Genomic DNA, 13,049 nt, shown 5'->3' with positions numbered 1-13,049 from the left:
TCTATTAAATTTAATTTGCCATGTGTCTGCCCAATTCTGAATGCTGTCTAGATCATTTTGAATGACCTTTGCTGCTTCAACAGTGTTTGCCATTTTTAAGCATACACTGCTTAAAAATGCAGCACAACTTAAATTTAAAAAAAAAAGATGTCATAAAAACATTACATTTCCAGTTACAAAATTCAGTCAAACTTGAATTTGTTACTTAACAAAAGACAGCACAGTAATACATTTCTACTTAAATGCCACCGAATACACCCGCAACCAATGAAGATTAAACAAGATCAACAAAAATTACAAAACGTTTTGAAGTACACTGTGTAATAATAATAATAATAATAATAATAATAATAATAATAACAACTTAAACCATCAATTGTATTTAGGATTCGACCTAATTTTTTTTTTTTTTTTTTTTTTTTTTTTTAAAAAGCATCAGAATAATATTCTACTCACAATTCATTGTTGGATTTAATATAACATCAAGTCTGTTCGGCTGCACACAACTCAGCTATCCAGTGGCGAAGGAAGAGAAAGATGGGTTTATATAATACTTTTATAAACATAAAACATGCCAAATTAAATTACACTAGGCTAGAACAAGTGGTTGCAGAGTTCGAGAAAGAGATGCCAATGAAACACAAAACACTGCCTCATACCAGCCTCCAATCAACGACAGTTACGAAGGAAAAAAAAAAAAGTTATGAAGATAATTTTAATTGAACCATTAAAACAAATAATAGCAGTACCTGATGAAACGAGGGAGAATAAAAACTGGATTACTGGCACTGGTAGCTACAATGATATGACTATGAAGGTAACATCTGCAAATATAAATGTGAAGGATATTTTCACTTCATTTTTTTTTTCTCCAAACATTCGGACCCCTCTAGGGCCCTCTGAGTGCGTGGCCCCCTGTGCAGTTGCCCCGGCTGTACCGACTATTCCTCCTCCACTGAAGCTGTCCTATTGTTGTCTTCAGATATAAAAAATAAATAAATATCCAAACACCGCTGTTTTGGTACATATTTACTGCAGGTTGCTCGCATGTTACACAGTCCTGCAAGGAACAAGACTGTGTCAGTGTGCCAAACCAAACATTACATTTGTTCATTATTGGCTAAAATATAAAATACAAAAACTGCCCAGAGCAGATTGTGATTTTCTTTCCTTATATCGCTGCACCCCTACTTCAAACCCATGAATCAAACTAAGTACACCAGTGCTGTTGGATAGCTACCGACTGCAGACCGTCAATTATTATTATTATTATTATTTAAATGGAAGTAAAAAACATCAGTTTATGAGTAAAGGAAACAGATATTTGTAAATGCAGTAGGGGAGAAATAAACTGACTCCATTGTGATTTAGCTGTTGGTTCAAACAATTTCACAACGTTGGATTGTAAATAAATATAAACTATAAAGATAATCCAGAAATAGGAAAGCATAGTTTTTATGCATAATAATAATAATAATAATAATAATAATAATAATAATAATAATAATAATAAAACAAACTTAAATGAGATGGATGCAGTAATTGTATAAATTAAATATGCAATTAAAACCAAGATTAACTGAAATAAAACACTTTTATCTCAACATTAATTGTGATTATTTTTTTTTTAATCGCTTGACAGCCCTAATTGTAAGTGACCTTGGTAAAAGTCATGTTTGTTGCATGGCCCCTTAATAACTCTGAAATGGTCAGACACAGGAATGAAATGAGGACAGATATTTTGTCATAGAAGACCTAGTTCTTGCATCATGTACAGTACTAGCATGTTATTATTATTTGTTCAATTGTTACAAGATATCACATTATTTTTACATACAATTACCCATTTATACAGTTGGGTTTTTACTGGAGCAATCTAGGTAAAGTACCTTGCTCAAGGGTACAGCAGCAGTGTCCCCCAGATCACTGAAATGCAAACATGACATTTGTAGTTGAAAAAAAAAAAAGGATTTATTACCTATATTGGCTTTAGGTAATTGTTGCTTTTGTACCAAGATGATTTTTCTAGGCCACAATTCTCGGGAGTGTTTCCTCCATTTGTTGTTAATGATACATTAACATTATGTGATGAAGAAAAGGGTACTATACTACTGCCTCCCACAATATACAGCAGCATCGTTGAGGTTTATTAAAGGTTTTTAAAAAAAATGAGGCTCGACAAGGGTACCTCTGTGGAATTGCTGACATTGCTGGCACGTCATATTTTTCATAAAGACATGCTATTCCTTCTTCTTAGAGGCTGGCAGTGAGATTAATATACTGTATAACATACGCTGTACTTGTTTAATCATAACTCAGTCTAGTACTGTAAAATGTAGATGATCTGCTTTTCTCTATACTTGATCTTTTTAGTGTAGGATACATTTTGAAATTTGGTGTATTAACCATGCAAATGTTTCGTATTTCACACATACTGTGTTTCTTTTTTTTTCTTTTTTTTTTAAATTTTTTAGTCGTTTTTTTATTATTTTCTACCCAATTTGAAATGCCCAATTATTTTTAGGCTCAGCTCACCGCTACCACGCCTGCGCTGACTCGGGAGAGGCGAAGATGAACACACGCTGTCCTCCGAAGCGTGTGCCGTCAGCCACCCGCTTCTTTACACTCTGCAGACTCACCGTGCAGCTGCCTCAGAGCTACAGTGTCGGAGGACAACGCAGCTCTGGGCAGCTTACAGGCAAGCGCGCAAGTGCCCAGCCAGACTACAGGGGTCGCTGGTGCGCGGTGAGCCAAGGACACCCTGGCCGACCTAGCCCTCCCTCTTCAGCTCTTTTAGAAAACAACTTTGTTTATAGACATTGGGATTATAAAATGTGTTAATCTGAATAGCTATAGTCATGTTTTATTTATTTATAAGTAAAACATGAGTAAAAAAACAAACAAACATAGGCATGATAATAAAATGCACTCATGGGTTACTAAAATAAGGGACCAATAAGGGGTAATAAGATGGCCCATAACATCACCATGCCGATTATACAAAGGCTGGTTCTCTACCACTTGGTTCCAAATGGTCCAACACTGTAGGATAAGTATCAGCACATCTGTCTTTGAATAGTTCTACTGATAAGAAACCATGTTCTATTGTCTTCATTTTGTGTACACATGCATGTACAATACAAGAATACAGGTCTGTTTAACAGGTACTGCATTTGCCAAACTGTGCCAATTTGATGTTAAGTACTGTATTTGCATGTGATTTACAAAAATAATAAAGACATTTTACAATCTTTAGTATAGGATGTTATCAATATGTAATTTAACCCAAAAAAATAAAATTGAATGTTGGCAGAAGCTTATAGAAAAGTATGTGCACAAGCTTTAAGAACGAGTGCACATATCATAACGCGACAACATAGCATCCCACCAATGGCATACTCTGAAACATTTTGAACATCAGTTTTATACCTGATTTCTTCAAAAAGTATTAACATGGTTTCTCTTTTCCTCCCTGTTCAGGTAATGTGGGTATGCAACTTGTGCCGAAAACAACAAGAAATCCTCACAAAATCAGGAGCCTGGTTCTACACCGTTGGTTCAAACACGCCACAGCAACTGGACCCCAGTGAACTCACAAGGGGGCCCCGAAACGAAGAAGCACCTCAGGAGAAGAAGGCAAAACTGCAGGATCCATCCCAGTACCAGGGACCCTCAGGGGACATTTCCACACCAGCGTCAGACAAAAACAGACCTCAAGGACTTACGCGGCAAGACTCACTCAAAAACGGTTCTGGGGGGAAGCATTCGGGTCCAGGTGCAGGCGACACTCTGATTGCCAGGTTTGTCATTACCTGGGTTTTTCATTAAGAATATGTGGCGTTTCTACAGAGGTTGTTTTTTGAAGGAGAGCAGTGTGGCCCTATTTCTACTACATTTTCCCCATTCAAATTTTTTATTTTGGAGCAATTCATTTTTGGAGGTCTAATGTATTTTAGGTGGCCAGTGCCTTCACTTTGAGGTTATAGCTTTCATTCCTTCCTCTGGTAATGTACTGCCGTGGGGACAAGGTGCTGTATGAGGGGCGTAAAATGAAGGTCAGAAAGCATTAGTGCGCTGGTAAGTGCAGGGCAGGACTACATTTTCAGACGTGCAAATGCTCAATGCATGTGGCCCCATGTGGTTTGTGAGTGTTTGGTCCCAAGGCATTTACCGATGAAGTTGGGATTTCTCAACTCATAATGGTGGCAGGGCCTCTTCATGAAACAAAGATACATTTTAAAAGAGCTAGCCTATTGCAGCGCTTTTATCTGACTGTTCAAAGAAACATGAGTGATCCCTGGACTGAACACATAAGTTAATGTGCAGAATTGTTTAGAGATTTTTGTGTAGTTTTTACTTTGTGAGTTAAGCACTGTGGTCTTTAGCTGTGGACCCCATCATATTTCTAGCTGATCAATAACTGACCAACTTCCATACTTATCATTGATCACATAAGCACTGATGAGCTAGGGGGAAAAAAAAGATGTATTCTTGATTTGAAAAAAATGTAGTAGATAAATACACAAATAAATGTCTGCTTTGTCTGCTTATATGCTGGTGCAATGTATACTTCTATTTGTATGGTACCTATTCACAAACTTAGTTTAGTTTAAAGCAATATGCTGCCATGAGTGCTTGCTGTTTGTAGACTGCAGTGGTTTCAAAGTGGAAGTTTACATACCAAACTAATCTGTGATAATTGGTGGTGGTGGTTTGGGCGATTTGCTCCCGTTCAAGGTGAAGACCTGTTACTGACTATTTCCAGACTATTTTCACACATTATGTTTCAGATGCACTGTATAACAGGAGGTGAAAGGGGGAAAAGGACAAAAGTATGAACATCAAACCTATGGAGCTCTGGTTAGTTGTTGCAGAGGCCATTTTGGGGTAAAACAAATTATAACAGTGAAAAACTAGCGATCATTTTTGTTGTTGTTGCTTGTTTAAAATAATGTAATTCCTTTATTGCTTAGATCTTTATTACCATGCTTACAAACTATTGCAGCAAAATGACCAGTAGGGTAATGAAGTTGTAATTTTGATCCACCTTTAAACTGATTTAGTACATTTTAAGAGACTGTTGCAAACATTAGTGGTCATATCTAAAACCACCTGACTTCAGCAGTTCAGCTTGTAGAAATGGTTGAAAAATGAAATGTTTTCAGGTATAACTATTAAGCATAAAACTAATGATCTAAGCAGAAACAGCAACAGAGAATGGCAGAGAACCCACACAATAGGCAAGAAATTTAATATTCTGAAAATTATAGTTGGTATAAAATATCCCTTTAACACAGGGGTGCCCAATCCTGGTACTGGAGGGCCGATGTCCCTCCTGGCTTTTGTTGCAACTGTGCCCTAAATTATTTAATTGGACCAATCAAGCCCTTATTAGAAGCTTAATTGGTCCAATTAATCAATTTAGTGCACAGTTTGAACAAAAACCAGGAGGGCATCGGCCCTCCAGGACCAGGATTGGGCACCCCTGCTTTAACACATGCAGATGGCTGTGCTTGTATTTATTTCATAGTATCCTTACAATATAGGAGCATGCATTTAACTCTCCATGGCTAGAAACAGATGTCTCCTTCTGCATGCATTTTCCTTTTGTTCCTCAGGGTCCAGCATACTCTATGATTTATAAGAGGGATTCTGGGTCGAGCCTCAGATCACACAGTCTGCAGCGGTACAACCTTGATTCCAGGCTTTAATCTGAGCCCAGACTCCTGTCCCTGAGCATTCAAGGACTGTGCAGCTGGCCCCATGTGGGATCTGTTCATTTGCAGTTCTGTCCTGTGAATGACCTTGGGAGTGTGTAGTATTGTCCAGTGAGCATAACAACACAACAGTATAATTATAGACCTGCATATTATTGCATTGTTTGAGAATAGAGAATGATACATAGGGCTTTTCTTTAGTGTGTGTGTGTTTAATTATTACATAAAAAAAGTATATGAAACAAATATTTACTGTACTACAAGTAAAGTGAAGTACGAATTGGGAATGTAGTTCACAACATTGTTGTACAGTTCAGCTGCATTAACAACCTCAGTAAACCTTTAAACGTAGTTCACTGGTTACTGTTAAACTACAATCCCAATGCACGCCACCGTACAAGTTTGTCTGTAGTTTTTTTTTTTTTATCTGCTAAATAAACAGCCAATCTTTACAATTTTTACAAGCAGTACAATCTGTTTACAGAAATCGTTACATCCTCAGCTTTACAGTTATGTAAAATGCTGTAGTTTATCTTTTGTGAAGCTGTTTCTGAGTAATTCTGCTAAGCAAGTTATGCCGTTTCAAAATCATAAACATGCAGATACCTTAAGACTTCGATGCAAAGGTAGCTACACTGAAATACAAAGGGATATGCAAAATATCTGTGGCTCATGTATTTTACCTGGTGGCTGAATATTGGAACTGCATATTGCAACTATTTTTTTTCTTTCTGAAACTGCTGTGTCCCACAGTCATGTTTAGTTTTATATATACAGTATAGTTTGTACTGTAGGGAAACACGCCTTAAGACTATTTGCGAGAAGACACCAAGTCTCTAGCAGCAGTGGTGCCGTCATGTTACCTGTTTCAAGGTTATTGGCAATCTTGGACCAAGCAAAGTGAATGGGGAAAGCAAAACTGTGACTTTTATTATTATAATTTGGAAGCCTAGATGAAAGAACCAGATACTTGAGAATTGTGCATATGGCATTTTTACATCTTTGTTGAGAATATGTTATTGTTGCTAATGGAGAATTTCAGATGGCCATGCTGGTTCAGGAGACTAGGTGCTGGTTGAGGAGCTGGTAGAGATGGTCCAAGAAAACATAAGCACATTAAAATCCCTTTATGGTAAAATTCAATTATTTGTTGTCTCAACTCCTAAATGATCTACATTATTGTCTGTAAACCTTGTCCAGTACGAGGCTTGTTGATATTTATTATAATTACCGACTCTTAGCTGGTCACCAATGTTATTTGCTGGAATTTTCAGCTGGAAGATTGTAAATTATTTATTTACTTGTTTCCAGGAGAAAATCAATAACTTTAATTGTAAATAACCTTTTTTGTAACTACATTCTATTAATCTAGTATTACGAGATACCACAAGAATACAAAAAAAAAAAAAAAAAAAGAATTTTAAAGTTTTTGAAAATGTGATGTTGGATTTTATCATCAATAATACATAACTAACAAAGACATTAGATCCATAGCTCTATGTGCACTAATGAGTAAATGTTAGTAAAAGGTAGCATACTGGTGTACAGTATGTTAGTCCTGTTCCATGACAGAGACAGCAGCAGCTGCTAGAGCTTTCTGATCAAAAAGTGCTCTGTGGCAGATCGAGGAGCGGTAATTCTTTGGCTATAGATTTAAAGATGACTTGAAAATTGTAAAAATTAATATGATTATCTATTATTTAAACAAGCAGACAGGTGGAAGCGTAAGAATTCCCAATGGGACAAAATACAAATTCAAAACCGTAATGACAGAGCCCTAATGATCAGCTCATATCTAGTTAAAATGAGTCGAAGCAAAGGGGAATGATACATCCTCATTATTTATTTTTATTTGACTGTATTTTGAAGAAAATCTTTAACTGGGAAATAATGTGTCAATGGTATCTCCAGACTACTCACTGTGTTGATGAGCTGAGTGCTGTTTGACCCTAGGAGTGATCTGGAGTAGTTTTAATTGCCCATTTTCTGTCTATAAACTGGTCTCAGTGATTTGATGAGCATTTTTTTAATTGGATGTTAAACAATTTTTATTGGATCACATAATGTTGTAGCCATGGAAACGGTAGCATTGAACAAGCAAGTGTGGAGCACTGCTGGAGTTCACTGTTGTCGCAAAAGATCACATTGCATTTTTTTATTGGTTTGTTTTTTGACATTTTCTGAGCTGACCTTAATGGAAATGCTTTGTTTATCAGATATGCAGTGCCGGATTTCTGAATATGCATGTGTTTTGGGTTTTCCTGTTGTGTAAAAAAAAAAAAAAAAAAAGAACCACCACACATTCTGTATGGTGGGCATATGTAAATGCAGAGAAATTTACATTTTAGAACTGACTGTCTTCACTGACAGCAGCCTGATAAAACCATGAGTGAAATTTCAAGTGAAGTTGAGGCAATTTATAGTACTGTACAGCCCCAGGAGAATAAATCCTAGCATGAAGCACCCCCTCCGTTAATCTTAAAGAATGTTTAATTTCACTTAATCTAATGTACAGGATATATATATATATATATATATATATATATATATATATATATATATATATATATATATATATATATATATATATACTGAATGTTCTGGATGAAGGATATATTTGCATCCTGAGCCATTCAAAAAAAGGCATAATACCGCAGTAGTGATGCCAAAATGGCATATTCCTCTAGAACAGGGGTGTCAAACTCAGTTCCTGGAGGGCCGCAGTGTCTTCTGGTTTTCGTTCCACCCAAGCTCTCAATTACTTAATTGGTCTAATGATTTGATTAACTGGACACATTTAACACTTCTCTTCAGGTCTCAAAATGTTTCATAGGTAGTGTACCTTGAATCAAGTGCATTTTTAAAACCATCAACTGTAAAACACCTTGAAAAATATGAAATATGTCAAATTGAACAAATAATTAGATCAATTATGTTAATTGGGAGCTTAAGTTGGAATGAAAACCAGAAGACCCTGCGGCCCTTGAGAACTGGAGTTTGACACCCCTGCTCTAGAAGTTTATACTTGACCTTTGACCCATATTTGACTCCTGTGCACCCCAAGACCACTTTCAAACAGTTTATAAACTACTCATCCTAACGGTCTCATAGTTTATGACGTCGCATACACCTTTGATGGAATTATTTTCCTGTAACCCACTGAAGTCCATCTATTTCTCTCTCTCTCTCTCTCTCTCTCTCTCTCTCTCTCTCTCTCTCTCTCTCTCTCTCTCTCTCTATATATATATATATTAGGAATAATGTTCAGCATTTTCTTTTTTTATCTTAACACATTTTTCCCGGGAATTTTTCAGTTTATTTTACATATATTAAAATAGGGATAAAATCGGTAACAAATAGTTAATTGAAATATCTGGGAAAAACCGGAAAAAATCTCAGTATACACACTTTACACGTGGAATATGATGTCCCTGGGATGTATGATGAAGCAGAATCTGTGCAAATCCAGGCCACATTTTCCCACGTTACCTGATACTGGTCATTTCCATCAATGCGTTCCATAAGTTTACTCTTGTGTGATTTGTCAAATTTCCAGTTGGGGGGTGGGGGGGCGGAATAAAATAGACAAACAACAAAACATCATGGCAAGCCTTGATACATCTGTAGAACACAATTTAAACAGTTAAGAGAATGACTAAGCTACTTATTTATTACACTGAATCAACAATTAAAAAATCTTCAGGAATCGCACATTTGCCAAATCTGCGTAACTGTATCGGATATTTACTTAATTTAGTTATCTAGGGAATTAATCCCAACTACTAATTTTGTGTCAGCTGTATTCCAGTTATTGCCCCCAAATGTAAATAATCGCAATAGGAATATACACACAATGGTAATATCCATTGAGTTCAGATCCATCAATCCTGGTGAAAATTTAACATTGATACAATATTAGACTGGATTATTAATTAGTACAGTGCGTAGTAACAGATCAAAAACAAATACAGACACTGGTTTAAAAGTATAACTACATCAATTTATTAATAGCACAGACTAACAACACAAAATAGATCATTCCTAAATACTAGTGGTCAGACTAGCGTAATGTGAGAAGAAATGATATTTCACAGTCAGTATTGCATCACATCTGAATTCAAACCATATGTTTACAAAAGTCAGAAATGATTTCATATAACCTTTGAATTCAGAATATGTAATAACTTGGATTTAATATACATTTCAACATTTAGATAAGGAATCATATGACGCCAGCAGTGGGAAGTTCAAACAGAACCGCAATCTTACTTTAGGATACTTTAGTTGATGCACAGTCATGTGGAGATACAAGACCACGAGTAACCAATTCTTATGGATCTCGGAAGGTGCACTCAATTACTTGAGTGAAGAAACTGCAGTTTCTACAACAAAGTACTTGACCTCGCTCACATTTATTTTGGAGAGGCACAGCTTTAATGGTGTCGACCAGCAGGCAGGCAGTCTTTCTGGTAGTCAGGCAGGCAGGCACTTTGCTTGGAAGATCGTATCAGATAGTTTCCATAGCAACGGGTACTTCACCCAGGCTGTGATGCAGACTTCTGCATAGGATGTTGGCAGTGAGTACTTTTGATGAAGGTAGAGCACGTATAGATGGAAGAGAGTCCTCTTAGATGGAACCAAGCAGCATGTAGAAAATAGGACAAACACAAGCTTAAATGCATTTAGGATAACCAATCAGAGAAGATCTTGGCAACCTCTTAGGATTGGTTAATTCGATGAAGAGGACGAACTTACCTCCATCGGACTCTATGTTCGGCGGATTTCAAATAAGATGGTATTTATGACATACCATAAAACTACAGCATTCTTACAAGCATTGAGGAAAGCATGTTTAAAACCAAAACTCTCATAGTAAGGTATCTTTCTCAGTATCTTGGAATTAACAATTGGTTTTAGCTTCACCTTCACCGTGAAATACGCGTTCGGTACATACTAAACATTTGAGTGTTTGTAGTAAAATAACTGTATAAAACACTTCTATGACTGTTGTCCAATATCTATAATACTCCCAGTGTTATGGTTTTACATACAAGACCATTTCATGCCTAAGTACATTGATAGCGTATTAGATTTAATACAAAATAACAACAAATAGCTTTTTTAGACATCAAATTTCTTTTATCCCATTATTGCCCATTGACTATTACCAAAGTGTACTGTCCGTTTTATCCACTAGATATCGCTGTTGCACATTAACCCTTAAAATGCCAGTCTTTCCTGGCTCCAGGAAGTCTCTTTCAAGTATAATAAAATAATTTAGTCCCTTTGAAGCTTGGATAGGGTGACATTTCCTTGTGGTCTGGCAGATAAGAGGTTAGATCTGTTTCTTTCTTTACATAAACAAATGCAAATTAAGTGTTTTAAGGGGGAGGGAAGATTTTGGACTATGAAACACAGAATGGCTTTCCAGTATTAGGTTTCATTAAGCTCAATTCCCAATTAAATATAAAGCTCTCAAAATATCATTACATAACAACAATAAATGGAACATAATACAATATATGTATTTTGACAGCTTAATCTGCTATGAATATTTCACACACAAATACAAATATAGGAAAAATCTTTTGTAGCAAAAGTTTTGCTTTTGTGGATAAGGAAAAAAAGTTACAAAAATAGATGTCTACAATTATTTATTTCAGCATTTTTTTTTTTTTTTTTGCAACTCCAAAAATGCTAATTCAAAAGTATTCATACCCTTTGATGCTATGATAGTATTGTCTACAAGGTGCTAGAAATTTCAATATGAAAATGCAGAACATAATTCTAGAAAAGTCTAGAAAAGGGTTAGGCATAGGATGATTGCTGTCATTACCAATAAGTCAATATGGGAAAAAGTAAAGAGCTATCTGAAGACCTTAGGTAGAAAATTATTTATTGGCATAAAGCTGGAGAAGGATACAAGAAGATTTCCAAGCATTTGTGTATCCAAATGTCAACTATTCTATTATCAAGAACTACAAGACTCATGGTACTGTCACAACGCTCCCTCGGTCTGGAAGAAAGAAGGTTCTTTCACCCAGAACAAGGAGAAGAATTGCGAGGAAGGTTAATAACAATCCAAGATTGATTGCAAAAAATATTTAAAGTGAATTGGCTGCAAGAGGGACTGGGGTTTCCATTTCAACCGTAGGTCGAGTATTGCAAGGTGAAGGTCTTAATGGTAACACTAAGCCACTGTTAGGAAAACGACACAAGGACAATCAGTGTGGAGTAGTGGTTAGGGCTCTGGACTCTTGACCAGAGGGTCATGGGTTCAATCCTAGTTGGGGGACATTGCTGCTGTACCCTTGAGCAAGGTTACCTAGCTTGCTCCGGTAAAAACCCGACTGTATAAATGGGTAATTGTATGTAAAAATAATGTGATATCTTGTAACAATTGTAAGTCGCTCTGGATAAGGGCGTCTGCCAATAAATAAATAAATAATAATAATAAAGGAACAACAGAGGGTCTTTTATTAGAGAATTGCATAACAGCAAAAATTGCCATTTTGGTTACTTAAGGACATCAGAGTCAAAGGGTTACGGTTAAATCAAGCAAGCTTTCATTTAGAACATGTAGTATAGAAAGGTAAAAAACTGTTTCAGAATGTGTTAGTTATAAAACTAGGTTGAGAACCTCTAAGTACATTTTCTGTTAGATTGAAAAATGCAATGAAGCAAGTGATAACAATCACCGAATAATGAAAACAAAGCCAGGGAGCAAGGCTCAGATTCCATTTATATGGCTTTTTTAAACTATGCATAATGTCTGCACCACAGCCTTTACTTTAATTTGCAGCTAGAGGGAGGCTCTCTCCTTCTCTAACATACAGAATGTCATTTGTGGAAAAAAAATGACAGGGTTTCCTATGACAGATCTCCTCAGGGGGATACTTAGGGACATATGCAAAATCATGCTTTCGTCAGCAGGATTTTTTGCAACACAATATATACATATGGATAGATGGATAGATATAAGGTTTACTTCTATATATTTTTCCCCAATAGGGGAACACACAGAATAATGAAGCCCGGATGAGGCAGGGCCTGTGGTTTTCAGTGTCTTACAGGAAGCCAGGCTTGTGGGATTAGCGCAGCCCTGGCATTGCTGCAGACATTGGTTGATTAGTGCATTTCAAGGTTTATTAGTCTGGTTGGCTGCATTGCAATTTTTATTTTTTTATTTTAGCACTGAAACACTTTGTTTCCAGGTTTCTTTGTAATACACTTACAAATGTACTATAAATGTATATACAAGAACAGTGCTTTACAGAGCAGTACATATTGTATGAATCTTAGGTTTAATGGTCTCAGAATATTAATGTTTGT

General features: G+C 36.2%; 1 protein-coding gene across 27 annotated transcripts in view; it reads left to right on the top strand.

Annotated features, from left to right (window-relative positions):
- The window catches only part of rims2a (regulating synaptic membrane exocytosis 2a), a 281,737-nt gene that overhangs the window by 69,976 nt on the left and 198,712 nt on the right, over window positions 1-13,049 (top strand). For 26 of the 27 annotated variants that reach the window (XM_059022394.1, XM_059022415.1, XM_059022392.1 and 23 more), the window contains one exon: window positions 3,481-3,800. In XM_059022394.1, coding sequence (XP_058878377.1) covers window positions 3,481-3,800 — 320 coding nt within the window. The remainder of the gene's footprint in view (window positions 1-3,480; window positions 3,801-13,049) is intronic. The other variant, XM_059022419.1, reaches the window with a different exon arrangement.

This window comes from Acipenser ruthenus, chromosome 4 (genome assembly GCF_902713425.1).
Source record: "Acipenser ruthenus chromosome 4, fAciRut3.2 maternal haplotype, whole genome shotgun sequence".
NCBI classification, from domain to species: Eukaryota; Metazoa; Chordata; class Actinopteri; order Acipenseriformes; family Acipenseridae; genus Acipenser; species Acipenser ruthenus.
The sequence above is the reverse complement of the archived record's forward strand: the minus strand, read 5'-3'. Positions and strand labels throughout refer to the sequence as shown.